The sequence below is a fragment of the Hylobates moloch genome, unplaced genomic scaffold (genome assembly GCF_009828535.3).
Source record: "Hylobates moloch isolate HMO894 unplaced genomic scaffold, HMol_V3 SCAFFOLD_6, whole genome shotgun sequence".
NCBI classification, from domain to species: Eukaryota; Metazoa; Chordata; class Mammalia; order Primates; family Hylobatidae; genus Hylobates; species Hylobates moloch.
Genome location: NW_026652281.1, coordinates 115,928,767 through 115,949,787, shown reverse-complemented (window position 1 = coordinate 115,949,787; position 21,021 = coordinate 115,928,767). Strand labels below are relative to the sequence as shown.

Sequence of the window (21,021 nt, the reverse complement as noted above, 5' to 3'; positions counted from 1 at the left end):
AAAGCTTCTGGAAAACCCAAACAAAAGACACGTCATCCGGTGACGTCAGCCTATATACAGTTCTATGTGGTCGCAGCACATAAGCAAATCCATTCTTGTGCCGTTTCTCGGAAAAGCTTTTCAGTAAATGCACTCATGCTGCTCCAGGAGCTCTTCTCTGCAACAAGCCACCCATCTGCCATCAACAAGTTAAGACCAAGAGAACTAACGGCTGCGGAAAGGAGACTGAAGCTTTGATTAACCAGCTGAGCAGTTAGAGGTGGAGAAATTTAATAACTTATATTCAAAACTGATTTAGAGATCAGAGCAATCACAGAAAATGAAACCAATGCTTTCCAGAGGAATATCCTAAGGAAAAAACAACTCATCCTGGTGGATTCAATTTTACTTGGAAAGCCTGGGACACAGAAAACAGGAAACTGGTCAAAGGCTCCTACATGTTAGAGCCTTTTACAGACTCACTGCGTTGAGTCTAACAACCGCGACTGAATGCAGCCTCCAATGTGCTCAGAAGAATGGGTAAGTCTGTGCATTTATATGTCTTGTACATTCAATAAGGAATCACGCTTTTAAAATAAGCTACCGAATTCACATTTTATGAGGGAAATCACTGTCATATTTTGGATTTTGAGGTTTAAGTAAAAGCATGTATCGCTGATGACAGAGACATGTTTTATCTTCTTTTTAAATGGTTTAAGTTTTGGTCCAGTCATACCAATAAGGTTAATTTTTCTGCAGTAAATGAAAAATAAGTTATACGCAGTGAAATCTTTCGATATAATGTTGGTTGTTGCTGTTTTTTTAATAGCCCATATGTTGTGCTGAAAAATATCCTATCTTCTTGTTTTCCTTAAATTATATTCTGCAGGCTTACATTTCAAGTGGCCATTAGGGGCCCCTATGCTGGCAGCAATATATGCAATGAGTATGGTTTTAAAAATGCTGCCTGCCCTGGGTATGGCGTGTCCACCCAAATGCCGCTGCGAGAAGCTGCTCTTCTACTGCGACTCTCAGGGCTTCCACTCAGTGCCAAACGCCACAGACAAGGGCTCTCTGGGCCTGTCCCTGAGGCACAATCACATCACAGAGCTCGAAAGAGATCAATTTGCCAGCTTCAGTCAACTTACTTGGCTCCACTTAGATCACAATCAAATTTCAACAGTAAAAGAAGATGCTTTTCAAGGACTATATAAACTTAAGGAATTAATCTTAAGTTCCAACAAAATATTTTACTTGCCAAACACAACTTTTACCCAACTGATTAACCTGCAAAATTTGGACCTGTCTTTTAATCAGCTGTCATCTCTGCACCCAGAGCTCTTCTATGGCCTTCGGAAGCTGCAGACCTTGCATTTACGTTCCAACTCCCTGCGGACTATCCCAGTACGCCTGTTCTGGGACTGTCGTAGTCTGGAGTTTCTGGATTTGAGCACAAACCGTTTGCGAAGTTTGGCTCGCAATGGATTTGCAGGATTAATTAAACTGAGAGAGCTTCACCTAGAGCACAACCAGCTGACGAAGATTAATTTTGCTCATTTCCTACGGCTAAGCAGTCTGCACACGCTCTTCTTACAATGGAACAAAATCAGCAACTTGACATGTGGGATGGAGTGGACCTGGGGCACTTTAGAAAAGCTAGACCTGACTGGAAATGAAATCAAAGCCATCGACTTGACAGTGTTTGAAACGATGCCTAATCTTAAAATACTCCTCATGGATAACAACAAGTTAAACAGCCTTGATTCCAAGATCTTAAACTCCCTGAGATCCCTCACAACCGTTGGCCTCTCTGGCAATCTGTGGGAATGCAGCGCCCGAATATGTGCTCTGGCCTCCTGGCTGGGCAGTTTCCAAGGTCGGTGGGAGCACTCCATCCTATGCCACAGTCCTGACCACACCCAAGGAGAGGATATTCTAGATGCAGTCCACGGATTTCAGCTCTGCTGGAATTTGTCAACCACTGTCACTGTCATGGCTACAACTTATAGAGATCCAACCACTGAATATACAAAAAGAATAAGCTCATCAAGTTACCATGTGGGAGACAAAGAAATCCCAACTACTGCAGGCATAGCAGTTACTACCGAGGAACACTTTCCTGAACCAGACAATGCCATCTTCACTCAGCGGGTAATTACGGGAACAATGGCTTTATTGTTTTCTTTCTTTTTTATTATTTTTATAGTGTTCATCTCCAGGAAGTGCTGCCCTCCCACTTTAAGAAGAATTAGGCAGTGCTCAATGGTTCAGAACCACAGGCAGCTCCGATCCCAAACACGACTCCATATGTCAAACATGTCAGACCAAGGACCGTATAATGAATATGAACCCACCCATGAAGGACCCTTCATCATCATTAATGGTTATGGACAGTGCAAGTGTCAGCAGCTGCCATACAAAGAATGTGAAGTATAATATCTACCCGTCATCAAAAATCACATCAGATAAGTAACCTATTTTACATAGTAGAGGCTAAATACATATCTAATTTTTACCAATGGTGACATTAAGCCTAATTTTCCAAACTAAGTGGAGACTTAGTTTTTGAAGTGTTGAAGTATTTTTAATTTTTTAAATGAAACCATATTTTAAGTGTTAAATGAATCAATGCTCACATTAATTTGCACTCCTGTTGGAAAGTCTAAAATGCTTACTTCAAAATAAGAAATGTATGTAATTATATACAATCGTGTGTAAACCTTTACACTAAGGTCTCCATATGCTATTTTTTTCTACTGAAAACAATTTAGAAAGAAGCTATTGGGCAGAAACAGATATAGATCAATACCTGTTTGATCACTGCTCTCCATCCCATGTACCACAACTATCTTGCTGCTTAAAAGGAGACTTAGTAAAGTTCTCTTGTATGATAATTTGGTATTTACTCAAATCTTCAATTTCTTGCCAGTGTGGGAAGTAGAATTTCATGTATGCTGAAGACTGGTAAATATTAAACATTCTTCTTCCAGAGTTTCTGCCTGGGTTAGTAGGTATTATCAAAGTCCATATCATGAAATCAGAACCCTTTAATGTAATTCAAATAAGCTGAGTGACTCTTTAATATATTTACACAATGAATCCAAGTGACTGTGAAAAGGTCTCATTACAATGAAATCAATCCTAAATAATTACACCGACTTCTTACCCATTTCTCGTTTGACTTATAATGGACATGATTTTTGTGGCATTTAGACAATTGTTTTAAACTAGTATTAAATTGTCATTGTACTAATTAATGTACTAAATCCTATGTTTACATTAATATGTAAAAAAAGATTTAGAAAATATTTTGGAGATAAACAAGACAAAATGAGTCAATTTAACAATCCTGACATGCTCCCTCCAATTTAAAAGCGCACACACACACACACACTCGTGCTCTCTCTCTCTCGGCTATCATGATCAAAGATGCCTTGACAAAGGGGTTTAAACCTCTTTCTTCTGCTCTTTCCTGATCTTCAAACCTCAAAGAGCCAAGTTAAAAATAATTGGCTAGCAACAGGCATAACACTGATTCATATTGTATTACAAAGGAACCATGAAAAAAAAACACTTTCTAACTATTATATAATAAATTTCGATCTTTCAATAAAGATACGCATTCATGCTGTAAGTGTAGTTCAGTGTAGGTGAAGAAAACAGCATCACTGAGATGTATCTTATGGTAGAACAACTCGACATGCCTATGCAGCCACACAGTGGTAACTTGAAGGCAGCACGGAGGTGAGGGATTAAAAGGAAAGGCAGATTTTGAAATCCGACTCTCAGGTTAGCTGGAGTTTACAAGGCAGCCAAGAATGATTATACACAATCTGCACCAAATAGGGAAAGGACCTGCTGCTGAAAAGGGAAGAGGGGTAGATTCTCCAATGTAAATATAAACATTCCATAATTAACAAGTGATAAGGATGCCACATTTTTCATGCAGAAAAGAACCACAGGTATTCAGTTTCTTGTATTATGATTTCTAAAGAAAACCTATTACATATTTGGAATTTAGATGCAAGCTACTCATTCACACAGAATTTTTCCATAAACATCGTTTCATATATTGAAAAAACTGTAAAATTATAGCACTAACTTGATTTTAGAAAATGAGCATTTTTTACAACTGCCCTTTACTGTATGTAGAAAAAAGACATAAAACCTTAGAGAAAGCCACTACCATTTTTAAAGTTATCTTTTCCCCAACATCAACATGAACATGATATCCTTCATTCAGGGCATATTTTCTTCCCAGGATCAAACTGAAAACATGTTAAGGCTATAGTTTAACCAGTAAGATTTAATCACAATTTTTCTTCTTTAATACTAAGAGATGGGTACCTTAGTACCCGTCACCTAACATCTCTCGGTAAAAAGCAGACAAGATCACAAATTACAGTAAAAATGTGCTCTCTTTTTTAAGGTGGGCAGATTAGTTTGTCAAAGTCTCAGACCAGTTCAATTCAGTTATCTCGAGCGGTATTTCGTCTCTTGTTAAACCAGACCCTGGGCTTGTCTGGGCAGAGACAGAAGCTGATTTAACAGCATAGAGCACAGTGCCCTACTTCCCCACAGACAGGCTGAATTAGAAGCCCCTATTACAAATAAGAGCACCATGGGCTAAAATTTACCAACCCATTTATCAGGACGACCACTGCCATTTGTCAGGTGACAGACAGCTTGGTCACAACACAACTGTGTCCTGAGCACACAAGATTCCATCAGCCCTGAAGGACAGCAGAGGAGTATTTTCCATCATTTCAAACCACAACCAAAATTAAGATTCAAACTGTGGGATGGATAAGAAATCCCCTTCTTTGGCTGGGAATCTCCACCTTAATCCTTAAAGGACCATAACTGGCAAAATCCTTAGTGTACGGACAAAAGCAAATTGGAATAGCAAGCCATTTACTAATTCAGAGGAACGGCATAGCCAAGGCTAGCAAGACATACTTTCTAGTTGAAAAAAATCAAAATTTTTTGTCTTCCATTTTTCTGGGTAATGTCCTTTAAGAAAAGTGAATGACAGTAGTACCAAAAAGGTATTTTCCTTTCTCATTTAAAAGCAAAAACCTCTCTTTTTAATTGCCTGTAGAAGGCAAGATTTCCTTTCATTTTTGTCCATTTGTGTTTCAGAATCAGCACAGGTTTGAAGATCAGACTGTTAGTCATCTGTGCTTTCTTTACCAACTGGCTAGAATGGAACAGCATCACAGCAACGCTGCGGATCTTGGTTACACAGAGTCAGAGCTTTTGTTTTTTGGTGGGGTTTTATCCTCTTCACCACCACCACCCACTCCATTTTTTTTCTATTTTTAAGATTAGAGGAAAATGACCATTAAGAACCAGAAAAATAATTAATCTCTCTGGAAAAAAGAAAGCTAAATAAGACTATGATACCATACCCACCTAGAAACCAAGAACTAGTTTGAAATTGTTTATATTCATTTCTGTAGCATGACAGGCATTTCAATTACCTTTCTGAAAAGAGTGGGCTGATAAACTTGGAAATCCACACACAAGTCTGAGAATACCCACTGCCAGAATCAAAAAGCAAAGATACTAATTTTTTAAGCCAAAAATCTGTACTAACACATGTAATTTCTTAATGTGCCTAAGTTAATTTCTGTACCAATTCAATAAATGGAATTGACTGAACTTCCCAACGCCACTAATTATTAAAATCCATCTGCTTATTCTAATGCTAGTCACCAAGAGCTAGACTCCATCTTTCCAATAAAAATGAGCCCTATGTAGCACTAGGTTTGAATTCTAAAATTCAAAACAGGCATTTCATTTTCTTAAGGCACACTTCCTACACACAGCTATCAGGGGAAAAAGCTATAAATGTCCCGTTCTTTTTCTGAAGTGTGGATATCAATATAAAATTTGTTAAAGAATATTTTTAACAGCTGACTTACATGATCGTTTTCCTAATACAGCAATACAGCGACAGACCTATCTGAAAAATCTGTTTGGGTACATACTTTTCATATCTTATTGATTAAAGCCCTTGAGCCAGGAAAACAACAAAAAAAGAGAGAGACAGGCCATCTATAGATAATTAAATATTTCTCTATCTAACCTGGGGCAAACTCATAGTACTTGAATAAGGCCAAAAACAAATAGAAAATGACTGTTTAAGCTTTCATTCTGCTATTGCAAACATTTGGAAACTTCTGCAACTCTTTCAACTAACATTTCTGTCCTTAGTGTTTTTTTTTTTTTTTAAGTCTGATATATGGAATGTTTGGTGAACCTTCCTATCAACACTGAGACTGGAAACTCAAAGTACAGTCCAAATACATTGTGTTCAATCACCTTCAAGAGCCATTTTTCTTTTTGGGTGGGAGGTGGGCAGCTGGGTTGAGGGTGGGAAGAAAATACTATTATGCAGGGTGTTTTGGGAGGGGGGAGGGTAACATAAAGCAGTGTACAGGAAAGTTTTGTTATTAAAATTGTGTATACTGTAAAAAGTGAATGCCTTTTTACTTTTCCTTGATAACCTATCAATTTTGACATGTGAAACTTGAAAAGCCACTTGTGACAGACATAGAAATCTTAAATGAACAGTTGTTTTGTTCCGTGTTCCTCTACAACGTCAAATGTGTCCACTGAAAAAAGGGGCAGCTAATCATCACCTGTCTTCATTCAGAGAGAGGCAAAACTAGGATAAGAAGAAAGTAAAGGTAAAGTGGTGGGAAGGGAAAGTGCCTAAAAAGCTGTCATGCAGTAAGAAGCTGCTCTGTCAAGAGCCTGAGCAAGTGGAAAAACAACTGTCCCAGGCTCACAGGGCGTGGAGTTGGCTGCCCCTCTCTGAATCCTCCATTACAGTGAACTGACACCACAGAGAGCTTCGGAAAGGTACTAATTGCCTGTACCTAGCCAACAGCGACTTGGCCTCTACCTTGGGGGCTGGTTGATGTCCATCCCAGCAGCACCTTGCATGCCACTCCTAGGAGGGAGGTCCACAGGTGCTTACACACTAGGACCATGAGGATCCCTACATGACCTCCTCCACCCCAGATGCCGACTCGGTGAGTACGGACGGGAAAAGGAAGGGAAGATTTTAAACTACAGTTGACCCTTGAACAACACTGGGGTTAGGGGTGCCAACCCCCTGCTCTACACAGTCGAAAATCTGCATATAACTTTTGACTTCCCAAAAATTTTCACTAATAGCTACTGCTGACTAGAAGCATTACTGATAACATAAACGGTCAGTCCATATTAGGTAACACATATTTAATACCGTCAGTCAAAATAATACATATTTTATATGTTATATGTATGATATATGGTATTCTTACAAAAATAAGCTAGAGAAAAGAAAATGTTATTAAGAAAATCATGGTGGGGCATGGTGGCTCACGCCAGTAATCCCAGTACTTTGGGAGGCTGAGGTGGGTGGATCACCTGAGGTCAAGAGTTTGAGAACAGTCTGGCCAACAAGGCGAAACTCCGTCTCTACTAAAAATATAAAAATTAGCCAGGCAACCTGGTATGCGCCTGTAATCCCAGCTACTTGGGAGGCTGAGGCAGGAGGATTGCTTGAACCTGGACGCGGAGGTTGCAGTGAGCTGAGATCATGCCACTGCACTCTAGTCTGGGTGACAGAGTGAGACTCCATCTTTAAAAAAGAAAAAAAAAAGAAAATCATAAGAAAACACATTTATCATTAAGTGGAACTGGATCACCATAAAGGCCTTCATCCTTGTTGTTGTCTTCATGTTGAGTAGGCCGAGAAGGAAGAGAAAGAAAGGAGTCGGTCTTACTGTCTCAGGGGTATCACAGGTGGGAGGAAATCCACATATAAGTAGACCTTAACGATTCATACCCATGTTGCTCAAGGGTCAACTATAATGTCCTTGGCTTGCTACAGATAAACATCCTCAGGACAGGATTCTATACCTGGGCAGTGCTGGGGCATAAACTGCCCTAGCTTCCAGGAGCTGACCGCCAGGAGTCTGCCACGTTTGCCCAGATGCACTTATTGTTTCTCCAGCACCACAGCAGCATAGTAGGACCACATGGAGGAATAGGCAAAGCCATCCTTTTCCCAATGCCAGGGAAGCTGGGATCAGAGAGACTAAGAGAACTCTCACACCAGGAATTTCAGCAGTAACCAGGGCAGAAGCAGGAAACAGAGAACACAATTCTACTGTCAAACTCATCCTATAAGCACTAGAGGGCATAGGTGATGGTGGTTTTAAATTGCACAAAGGAACACATTCCTACACTTGATAGAGTTAAAAGCAGAGCTTATTAACATAATTCTCCTACATTTTAATTTTGAAAATCCCATTTAAAGCTACATCTGATTTCTTTATCAGTTATTTTAATTAATTTTGTCTATATGCCACAGCATTCTCAGGTTCCCACTCAAATATACAAGATTCTTCCTGGTCTGTTTAAAAATTTGGGGTAGTCATGTCTCCCTTAGAGAGACAAAATGTACTACAAATTGTCTTTTACAAAGAGGGAGGGGAAAAAGAGCTGAAAGTCATAGCTACTGCAAAAACATTTCTCCTTAGCATGAATTTGACCTTTATCCTCAATACTTGTTTTGGGAATACTCTTAAGGGACACATCTTAAACCTCCCCTTCTACTATCTGAAGAGGACAGTAAAGAGCAAGAAATCTCCAAAGTCAAGTACAATCAAGCATCCTATCCTGAAAAGCCTACAAATGAAAATACTACCCTCTATACATGGAGGCTGAAGAGCAAAGGCTTGCCCAATGCCTCCAAGTCAGGAACTCCCAATAGACATCCAGCATGAAGAAGCATCTGTGAACAGCAACCCTGATGGGCAGAGGCCAATGGCTCATGCCTCACTTAGGAAACAGATATGAAAACTGCAGCCCTAGAGACAATTGCCAAAGCCTTTTTATAGCTTTCATCAAGATTTTACCAAAAACCACACAGAAGAGGTGTAAAAACATCATAAACATTAAGTTTACTGAATATCTATTGACAATTGTGTTTAGAGCATAAGACTTCCATCTTTAGGCCCTAGTATTTGTACCAAAATAAATAAATAGTATTTGTACCAAAATAAATAAATAAATAAATGAGTTACAACAGAATCTACAGGCTGCTTTTTCTGGAAAATCATTGTACCAAAACACTACAACCATTTTTAATTAATTAATTATTTCCAGAGCGGGTTATGAGACTGGCTAATTTTTGCATTTTTGGTAGAGACAGAGTTTCACCATGTGTTGCCCAGGCTGGTCTTGAATTCCTGGGCTCAAGTGATCCACTCGTCTCAGCCCACAAAGAGTTGGAATTACAGGTGTTCGCCACCACGCCCAGCCTCTGCAGCCATTTATAATTAGCCTACCAATTTCATCATCATGAGGGCCAAAAAATTTCCTCTTGTGATGAACAAAAACAATTCCCGTTGCCTCGCGGTCAAATACATGGAGGGCAACTGCTCAGTACCCAAAACCTCTAAAAACAATGTTATTTATCATTTACACATAACCTACTTCTATACAGTCAAGAAACTTAGAATAAAACTATGTACAGAATAGTGAAATAAAGATACAAAAAGATCAAAAGCAGGACTCTTAACCCCAAGGGTCCAGGATATGTTTCAGGATGCAAGAACGTCTTAAAATTATAATACAATATTGTATGTGAGTCCAGATATTTTACCAGATCTAATGGGTTTTGATAAATTACAAAAAGGGGTTAGAAAGCCCTAGAACGGCAATGAAATCGTTATTTCTAGTATACACTATACACCAATTTGGCCCTGATCTTCCTGGTGGCCAAAACAAAGGATAAAACCAACAGCTTTCATCGGATAAGGCAGCACACTGGTTTCTCTGGAGAAAGAGACACTTAAGTGAAAAAACCTGTGAATTATTTATAAAATGGAGCCGGCTGTAGGAACAATAAGGAACAATGTTGGACTGTCCCTCTAAGGAGGTTCTAGAGAACAGGCAGAGTTGTTCTTCATGAAGACCCTTGATAAAGGCTAAGTTTGTAAGGAGCCTACACAAGCATGCTGCACACTCTGTGATGACCTAAACTTTGTCGTGACCCAAGGGTGGGTGGAGCCTAGAAGTTCTGCAAGAATGAACCAAGCACTTTCAACAGCTGGTGTTTCCTCTTTATCACATCCCTGGGACCAGACTACAGGGCTCCAACACACAAGGGACAGCCAGTAAACACCTACTACATTACATTACACATCTTCTGCACAAGGAGTATAATTTAAAATTAAAAACATCTTCCGGCTGGGAGCGGTGGCTCACGCCTGTAATCCCAGCACTTTGGGAGGCAGAGGTGGGTGGATCACGAGGTCAGGAGTTCAAGACCAGCCTGGCCAAGATGGTGAAACCCCGTCTCTACTAAAAATACAAAAATTAGCTGGGTGTAGTGGTGAGCGCCTGTAATCCCAGCTTCTCGGGAAGCTGAGGCAGAGAACTGCTTGAACCCGGAAGGCAGAGGTTGTAGTGAGCCGAGATCGCGCCACTGCACTCCAGCCTGGGCAACAGAGCGAGACTCCATCTCCAAAAACAAAAACAAAAAACACATCTTCCGCTATATCAGGAATGAAGAGAAGCATATTTCATACAACATCTCTGGTTGTGCATGACACCACCTTTGCAAAATTATACAAGTGAGAGCAATAGAACATATCTGATTCCATCTTGTTTCTAACCTCACAAGTTGTCTCTGTGCATTCCTGTGCATAGGCTAAGCTAACTATGGGAGGAATTTAGTTTATAATTTAGCTGAGGAATTTAGTTTACAGCTTAACTTTAAAGCAAGGATGATCACAGTCCCCTCCCAAAAACTACCCTTCTTCTCGTTCGTGGTCTGAAACTGCCTTTGTAAAATTAATGAAAGGTGGTAAGGTTAAAATTATTCTGATAAGATCTAAGCATAGTTAAAACAGTAGCCTGTTACTGTTTCCTAGCTTGCTTTTTATAATTGTTTACTGCTCAGGAGTCACTTAGCCAATGGTCATAATAAGATTTGTAACTTTCCCAATTGCTTCTATAAATAACATCACTACTGTGAAACTTAAGACTGATGGGCAACACAGTGAGACTCTGTCTAAAAAAAAGAAAAGGCCAGGTGCAGTGGCTCATGCCTGTAATCCCAGCACTCTGGGCTACTCTGGAGGCTGAGGTGGGAGGATCACTTGAGTCTCAGAAGTGGAGGCTGCAGCAAGCCAAGATCGTGCCACTGCACTCCAGCCTAGACAACAGAGCAAGATCCCATCTAAATAATAAAAAAAAAAAAGACTGGTGTTTGAGATATTTTTCAGACTGCATTCTAGTGGACCAACTGACGCCACCTATATTGGTGATCCATACCAAGAAACAGTTTCGACACTCCTATCATTTCATGCCCAGCCCAATCAATCAGCAGTACCCATTCCCTAGCCCCCGCTTACCAAACCATCTTTAAAAACCTAGTCTCCAAATTCTTTGGGAGGTGGATTTGAAAGGTATCTTGTCCACCTCAATCGGCCTTGCGATTATTAAACTCTTTCTCTGCTGCAACTTCTGCTGTCTCAGGGTACAGGCTTTTCCTGTGCAGTAGGCAAGAAGAACCCAACTGGGCTGTAAAATGCTAATGATAATCATATGTGTTCTCCTTAGGTAAGAATCTATAACACAGTAACTAATTTCCTAAGAAAGAACACATTTAAAAAGATAAAGCAGCTAGGTGCAGTCACACCTGGAATCCCAGCACTTTGGGGGCCTGAGGCAGGAGGATTGCTTGAGCCCAGGAGTTCAAGACCAGCAGGGGCAACATGGCAAAACTCTGTCCCTACAAAAAATACATGTATACACAGAAATTAGCCAGGTGTAGTGACACTTGCCTGTAGTCCCAACTACCTGAGAGGCTGAAGTGGGAAGATCACCTGAGCCCAGGAAATCAAGGCTGCAGTGAGCTGTGATCACACCACTACCCTCCAGCCTGGGCAACAGAGTGAGACACTGTTTCAAAAAAATAAATTACATATATAAAAAAAAAGATAAAGCAATCATTAGCCTGAACAACAGTCAGAAATTTAACTGTCTCTTTCTAGAAGCCATTAAAAAAAACCACCTAGATTTTCAACAGGGGCAAGTTAAGTTGCACAGCAGTTAGGAGCCCTGATCCACACTTGAGCCTCTGACCCTGGACAAGTCCTTCAACCTTTATGTACCTTGGGCCTTTGACCTGTAAAACAGAATTAATAGCAATAATAACCACAGGGGGATTTATTCATGTAAAGTCCTGAGGCTAGCACAGAATAAATGCTCAAAACCGTTTTGTTATTTTTAATAGCAACGTGTACACAGTGAAATGCTACAGATCCATCAAATAGAGAATGTAATCACATTAAAGACATGTTAGACCCATGTGCTGCTTCCTAAAACCCTACTTTCTAGTCTTTCTTCTCTAAGTTAATGTGCAGTATTCAAAATGAGAACTGATAATTAGCTAGAACTTTCAGTAAGCCTCAACAGCCTTGTTACACTTTTTACATCTAATATTGATATAAAACTGACCACATTATCTCACAGTCAAGTAACTTGCTTTGCAAAATGTACTATAATATTAGATATAATATTACTCTGGTTTGGCTTTATGAATCAAAGCTAAATTTCTAAAGGTTTAAAATCCCTAATTCAAAAATTCCTTCTGAATAAGGCAGTCACTTAAAATCAAGTGATGTCTTTTCCTTGTTCAATAAAATTATATAGGACAACAAGTACTATCCATTATCATAAAAGGATACTATTTTTTCAAAAGAAATAAATAATCTCACTGATGTCTCCGCTTCGGACAATTATATTTTAGGACAAAATACATGGCTGAGAATTAAGGATCACTATTATGTTCCTTTTTGCTTAGAAAAAAATTGTACGTTAAGTCTATCACATCTAATTTAGGAAGCAGCCCTTCCAATTGTGGCAGATTTGGTTCCAAGGCAGATTTGCCAGAATTATTGAGGGGTGTGGGCAGGAGAGGTACGAGAATTTAAAAACACAAAGATAATCCATTAGTTCAATACACGCAGGAGGGTATGTTTCGTGATAGCTGGAGAGTAATCCTCCATATTACCGAAATCTCTATTCCATATAAAGCTTGCTCAGAATCAACCTATCTCAATGAAAGACACACAATCTTATCAGAACTTATCAGATCTTATGACCCAGATTCTTCAAGTCAAGAAAACTTTGTTCTTGGCATTGTCTTTCCTAGATCATAATCTAGTTTATCCAACAAGGAAAATCCTTTTATCTCCTCCTTCATCCACAACTTTTCTCTACTTTCTCACATCTCTTGACCATGGGCTTACTACCTGCTTCTCCCAAATCCACAAAACTAAGTGCCTATCAGCTACAAAATAATCTACACGATTTGGAAATTATAATAAAAAATACAGTCACTCATCTGAGCTATCTTTTCAGTCCACACTTCTCTTTGCTCTTTGTACAGATTCAAGTATAAAATAGCATTTATTCATTTTGCTTTCACTTTTTTTTTTTTTTTTGAGATGCAGTCTCGCTGTCGCCCAGGGTGGAGTGCAGTGGCGCGATCTCTGTTCACTGCAGGCTCCGTCCCCGGGGTTCACGCCATTCTCCTGCCTCAGCCTCCCGAGTAGCTGGGACTACAGGCGCCCGCCACCTCGCCCAGCTAATTTTTTGTATTTTTAGTAGAGACGGGGTTTCACCGTGTTAGCCAGGATGGTCTCAATCTCCTGACCTCATGATCCGCCCGCCTCGGCCTCCCAAAGTGCTGGGATTACAGGTGTGAGCCACCGCGCCCGGCCTTGCTTTCACTTTTAAAAAACCAAGAATACCTGCCATTTAAGATGTACCCTTTTTAATAATTAGCACTCATTCCAGTTCTATGACCAAATAAAGTCCCCAACACCCTTCATACCTGTAATAAAAGTTGCTCTCTTGCTGTTTTTAATTGGGAATGGGGAATGTGAATTGGGTCGTAGAAGATATGGCAAACATTTCAGAAATGTAGAATTCTTTAAGAATAGGCAGTAATCTTTCATTCCAGTTTTCTTGGGATTCCACAGAATTGGCCGCAAGAAAGCTGGGACCTTTCATGTGGAAGTATGTTCTGCCAGTTTTTGATCCAAATAGAAAAAAAAAGACACGAACATCAGGCACTAGTAACTATTTCATGTAAGGATCGCCCACGTGGCGCACACATTAAGATGGTGTTCAGAGCCGGGCATGTTGGCGCATGTCTGTAATCCCAGCACTTTGGGAGGCTGAGGTGGGCAAATCACCTGAGGTCAGGAGTTCGAGACCAGCCTGGCCCACATAGTGAAACCCCATTTCTACTAAAAGTACAAAAATTAGCCAGGCATGGTGGTGTGTGCCCGTAATCCCAGCCACTCAGGAGGCTGAGGCAGAAGACTCTCCTGAACCTGGCAGCCAAAGGGTTACAGTGACCCGAGATCATGCCACTGCACTTCAGCCTGGGCAACAGAGTGAGACTCCATCTCCAAAAAAAAAGATTGTGTTCAGGAGTGCCTTGACAGTGCTACCTCTCTATTTTCCCTTGTAATTTACCAGGAGGAAAAAAATGGCAGTGGGAAAGAAAAGAAGAATATACCATCCTCAGCACACTCCTGCAGGCAACTGGGACAATACCACATCACCACATCTCCCTCTTCTCTCCTGATAGTCCCTTCAAGCCAGTGTATGCAAAACTGCTCTCTGACATTTGCTGTCAACTTCCAACAACTAGAGCCCATTTTATTACTGTATTAAAACTGCCAAGTCTTTGGGAGGCCTAGAAGGGTGGATCACCTGAGGTCAGGTGCCCAGACAAGCCTGGGCAACACGGTGAAACCCCATCTCTACTAAAAATATAAAAATTAGCTGGGCGCAGTGGCACGTGCCTGTAATCCCAGCTACTCAGGAGATTGAGGCAGGAGAATCGCTTGAGCCCAGGAGGCAGAGGATGCAGTGAGCTGAGACTGCGTCATTGCACTCCAGAGAGAGAGCAAGAGTCCATATCAAAACAAAACAAAACAAAACAAAACAAACAAACAAACAAAAAAACCCCTGCCAGTCTAAGATTTGTCTATTATTCCACATGAAAATCTAACAGCAAGTGGTCAGGAATTTTCTTAGTTTTGATGCAGCATTCCTAAAGTGTCAAAAAAAAATTACAGTGCATAAGTGGTATCATTTAGACACTCAATTTGTGCTTGCTTTGAATTAGATGTGTGATGAATCAGACAGATTGTGAAGAACAGGACACTATAAACGGTTTATCTGAAGTTCAGCTGACACTCCCACCAAATCCATTACCCTAATTTATAACTAAAATTATTAAACAAATATATTTCCAGTAAAAACATAAATCCACTGGCTTTCCAAAAACAATAATCAGTATTTTGATTTATTCATCAATTATTTCAGTATCAGAGGTACTACACTGGAAAATAATATTTTTAAGATCTCGCCTTTCAAATATTTTATATCAATCTTTAAACACACACACACAAACACGCATGCACACGCATACCACATCCCGCCCTCAGTTTAAAGTGAGAAGGGAGTCTGGGGATTAGATATACTTATGAAAGGCTAGACTTCTGTTTTTTGCTTAGTTGTTGAGACTGGGTCTTGCTCTGTTGCCCAGACTGGAATGCAGAGTTGCAGTTTTGGCTTTCTGCAATCTCTGCCTCCTGGGCTCAAGCGATTTTCCCACCTCAGCCTCCCAAGTAGCTGGGACTACAGGTGCATGGCACCACACCTGCCTAATTTTTGTATTTATTGTAGAGATGGGGTTTTGCCATGTTGCCCAGGCTGGTCTCAAACTCCTGGGCTCAAGCGACCCACCTGCCTCGGCCTCCCAAAGTGCTGGGATTACAGGCGTGAGCCACTGCTCTGAGCCCTGTTATTTGTAACTAGCATTTTAACTAACTGAATACCAAGAAAAGACTAAGAAGACTGTAAGTGGAACACATTAGGAAAGTGGGGGATGCAGAACAATTAAGATTCAATATGTGACATGTTAAAGTTGGAATGTTTATTAGCCATTCAAGTAGAGATGACAAGTCCAGGGGAATGGTCCAGGCTGGAAACATAAATTTAGAAGTCATCATCCGTGAATACAGGTATTTAAAGTCACAGGCCTAGATGAGATCACCAAGGGAATGGGTGTAGATGGAGATGAGACTCATAGAACCATCCTTTCCTCCTAAACCAGTCTGAGAAATCTTTAAACAATAACTATAAAATGGCAGTCACGGAAAAAAAAGGATAGGTGTCAAGGGAAGCATTCCCTCAACATCAAAGCCACTTGAACAAGTCATGTGCTATTGGAAAAGTAATAGGAATATGGTCAGCTCAATTCATGAAAATGACTGGAAATGACATATCAAAGGAATTTTTAATCAATGAAGAATATACATGTATACCATTTAGGAATTGAGAATGATGACTACAATAACAAGCCCATCAATCATACTATGCTCCATGCCAAGTAAGCTGGCAAATAAGCTGGAGATGGCCCTGTTCTCAAGTCAATGTAATAAACTGAAGAACCAATGAAAGTTCATGAACAATCAGAAAAGCAGGGGTTAATTCTGAGGGGAATGTAGAACTCATGTACTTGAACTACAAGAGAGCCAAAGGCTGGGCCCAGTGGCTCATGCCTGTAATCTCAGCACCTTGGGAGGCCGAGGCAGGCGGATCACTTGAGGTCAGGAGTTCGAGACCAACAAGGGCCAAAGTGGTGAAACCCCGTCTCTACTAAAGATACAAACAAAATTAGCTGGGCGTGGTGGCAGGTGCCTGTAATCCCAGCTACTTGGGGGAAGCTGAGGCAAGATTGCTTGAATGCGGGAGGCGGAGGTTGCAGTGAGCCGAGATCATGCCACTGCACTCCAGCCTGGGTGACAGAATAAGACTCCGTCTCAAAAAAAAGAAAGAAAGAAAAAAAAAAGCCAAATATTCAACTAAAAGGATATTATATAATTTTATCTTGATAGAGGCTTGGGTTACAAGGTATGTGCCTTTATCAAAATTCACCAGTAGTACACTTAAGATTTGTACACTTCAGTATGTATAAAACTTACCTTTAAAAATACTGGGACAGGCGCAGGAGCTCATACCTATAATCCTAGCACTTTGGGAGGCCAAGGTGGGAGGATCACTCGAGCCCAGAAGTTCAAGATCAGCCTGGGCAACATGGCAAGACCCTGTCTCTATAAAAAATTAAAAAATTAACCAGGTATGGTGGTGCATACCTGTGCTGCTAGCTACTCAGGAGGCTGAGGTGGGAGGACTGCTGGGGCCTACGAGTTCAAGGCTATAGTGAGCAGTGTTAACATCACTGCATTCCAGCCTGGACAACAGAGCAAGAACCTGTCTCAGAAAAAAAAAAAAAACTTTTTTTTTTTTTTACTCTAATTAATGACACATATAGGACAGTGTTTAGAGGTGAATGTACAAGTGTCTGCAACTGAATTTGAAATGCATCAAAACAATAAGACGGATACAGGGATGGCTAAATATGTCTCAAAGGAAATATTTAAACATTTAATAGAATCTAAGAAGTGGATTCATATGTGGGTGGTTCACTGTATAATTCTTTCAGCTTCCCTATACGCATAATTTTCAAAATAAAATGTTGGAAACGGAATTACAATTGTTAAGTTATGGTACTGTCAACCTAATATACTATTAATTTCAACTAGACCTTACAGTGTTGCACAGTGGTTAAGGGCTCAAATTCTGGAGCCAGGCTGGGTTCAAAGTATAGCACCTCTACTTACTAGCTATGGGACCTTGTATAAATCATTTAACCTTTATGCATTAACAGTACCATGCTTCATGCTTTGATGGTTAAATACAAATGGACAGTGCCACCAATATTACTGATATTTAGAAAATAGGAAGGCACTTAAGAATGCAGTGGTAGGCTCACACCTGTAATGCCAGTACTTTGGGAGGCCGAGGCGGGAGGATTGCTTGAGGCCAGGAGTTGGAGACCAGCCTGGGCAGCATAGCAAGACCCCATCTCTATTTAAAAAAAATTTTTTTTAAAGAATGCAGTGGATAAATGAGCTTTGAGCTTGGTACAAAAGGAACAGCAGGATTTCAATATGGCTGGGTACAGGGAAGTCCTGAGCCAGTAATCTGAGACATGATGCCCATTAATAGTGAAGTTACTCTGGGCTTGGCCAAAGTAGGACCAAATGACAAGACGCCTCTGGGGCTAGGAAGGGAGCTTAGATTTAACATGGTTGACAAGAGCAGTCACTCCAGATTTCTGAAGACGGCTAGGATATGATGACCAAAGCAGTGACTCAGAGAGATGTATTCTGGCAATTTTTCTTGTTTTGCAGAGAAAAATCTGTAACTTCCACTATTAGAAAAAGGCTGTTAAGGGAGATAAAGAAAAAAGGAAAGAAATTTATTTAAAGGGCAGGCAAAGGGTAAGAACCAATGGTCAGGTGAAAAAGAACATGACTCCCTCCAAGAGAAATAGGCAGCAGACTGGGGCACGAGGGAAAAACATGAAAGAAATCATTCATTCACCAGAATGTACTAAAGACAGCCTTGGAGTTCCCATGACAACTTTCCAAGTGTTCATTATTAATCTTTAGTCTAAAACTATTTTCTGAAAAGATACATAATTGCTTTCTTTTCAAGTCTCAATAAGGATTTCCTCTCACGAATTAGGCACAGAAAGGCAGGCAGTTTCTACCTTCTAAAACATGGGGCAGACAAGGGAAATGCTCTTGCTTGAGTCCAATTTACCCTAGTAAAATCTACCCTTTTGCCAATCCTAGTCAGGTACTCTTAAAAGTTTTAAACAATAATTTCTAGCTCCCTAACATGGTGCAAATATTAAACAGAAATGCAGGCCAGGCACAGTGGCTCCTGTCTGTAATACCAGCCCTTTGGAAGTCCAAGACAGGAGGATCATTTGAGGCCAGGAGTTTGAGACCAGCCTGGGCAACATGACGAGGCCCCATTATTACAAAGAATTTAAAAATTAGCCGAGTGTGGTAACACACACCTGTAGTCCCAGCTACTTGGGTGGTGAGGTGGGAGATCACTTGAGTCTGGGAGTTTCAAACTTTGGTAAGCTATGATCACGGCCACTACACTCCAGCCTAGGTAACAGAGTGAGACCCTGTCTGTTCTATTCTTTAAAAAAAAGGAAAAGAAAGAAATGCACCATCACAGTGTAGTGACAATGTTAACTTTACTCCCTCACACACTACAAAAGAGTATCTTATTATAAGGTTTAATTTGTTACGTTCATATACAAGAGGTTCATTAATGGCTTCACTGTTAGAAATCTCAGCAGAACTGCTGGTTTTGTTAAAAAGTATGTGGCATGGCTATCAATATAATTTTAATAAAAACCCCAAGCCATTATCTACTTCCCATCTTAACAGAAATTAAAGATAAGAAATGACATTTTGAGGGTTATACTTCAAAAAATATGTATCAACAAGTTTCAGGATTTTGGAATCCCTTCATTCTCTACCCAAAATTAACTCTATAATGTCCCTAGTTCCCTCTCCAGGGTCATATACTTTCTCCTTCTTTAGAAAGATACTTTCAAAAATTGTAATTATAAGAGCTCTTCAAAGTCTCAAGTAATAACACACATTTCTTTTCACATTTTCATTATAATTAAGACTAGCTAACAACTCAAATTTCTCTACCTAGGCAAACTACAAAACACTGTCAAATGCCAGACAGTAAAATTCTACTGCCATTTTTACTTAGCCAACCCAAATGGAAAGTACCTACCAAAAATCAACTCTTACTGCTTTTCCAGCTCTTTTTATAAGAAGGAAAGAGACATGCTTACAGTGACAAAGTAAAGACCTTGTCTCACCCACCACTGTACAAAACTGTAGACTCCCCAAACACCTCCTGGCAAGCGCCAGCAACTAAAAACCACTGGTAAAACAGCATTCTAAGCTTTTTAAAAGGAAGATGAAAACTCACCTAGATGCAAATTTTTAGGAAACAGGAAAAAACAAAAACCAGTTTAACCCACTATGAATTGAATTTTCTCTCACTGAAAGTAAAGGGCATCTACTGGTAAATGTGCAGTTTCCAGCATCCACAATTATATTAATAGCTATACATAGAAAAAACAAGTGCTGGCTGGTTAGCTTGTTTGGTTTAAAACATGACAGTTTGCCGGGCGCGGTGGCTCACGCTTGTAATCCCAGCACTTTGGGAGGCTGAGGCGGGCGGATCACGAGGTCAGGAGATCGAGACCACAGTGAAACCCCGTCTCTACTAAAAACACAAAAAATTAGCCGGGCGTGGTGGCGGGCGCCCGTAGTCCCAGCTACTCAGAGAGGCTGAGGCAGGAGAATGGCGTGAACCCAGGAGGCGGAGCTTGCAGTGAGCCGAGATCGTGCCACTGCACTCCAGCCTGGGTGACAGAGCGAGACTCCATCTCAAAAATAAATAAATAAATAAAAAATAAAACATGACAGTTTAGGCTGGGCACAGTGGCTCATACCTATAATCACAGCACTTTGGGAGGCTGAGGTAGGCAGATCACAAGGTCAGGAGTTCGAGACCAGCCTGGCCAATATGGTGAAACCTTGTCTCTACTAAAAATACAAAAATTAGCTGGGCGTGCTGGCAGGCACCTGTAGTCCCAGCTACTCGGGAGGCTGAGGCAGAAGAATCGCTTGAACCCGGGAGGCGGAGGTTACAGTGGGCCGAGATCGCACCACTGCACTCCAGCCTGGGTGACAGAGTGAGAATCTATCTCAAAACAAAAACAAACAAACAAAATGACAGTTTAAAAGCCAATCATGGGTTTGGTGTTTGAGGGGACCAATTTTGCTCTTCACACTCTATATCCCAATATTTTTTCCTCTCTGAAATGGAAAGTATCTGTCAATGGTTATAATGGGTACTCAAAAGATGTGAGTTCAGTGAAAATACATTACCAATGCTGGGAGGAAAATCACTCAAAGTGTATGTCCCATGGAGTATGAAGTACACTGGATGTGCATCCACAGGATGACATTATTACATAAGCCA

The 21,021-nt window shown here is 40.5% G+C and overlaps 2 protein-coding genes across 3 annotated transcripts in view; one reads left to right on the top strand and one right to left on the bottom strand.

Moving 5' to 3' along the window:
* The window catches only part of CTNNA1 (catenin alpha 1), a 185,612-nt gene that overhangs the window by 60,450 nt on the left and 104,141 nt on the right, over positions 1-21,021 (bottom strand). The gene's annotated exons all lie outside the window — the stretch shown is intronic.
* On the top strand, positions 63-9,062 carry LRRTM2 (leucine rich repeat transmembrane neuronal 2). Its single transcript, XM_032158022.2, has 2 exons — positions 63-519; positions 869-9,062. The coding sequence occupies exons 1-2, from the start codon at positions 516-518 to the stop codon at positions 2,413-2,415; spliced, it is 1,551 nt and encodes a 516-aa protein (XP_032013913.1). The 5' UTR covers positions 63-515; the 3' UTR covers positions 2,416-9,062.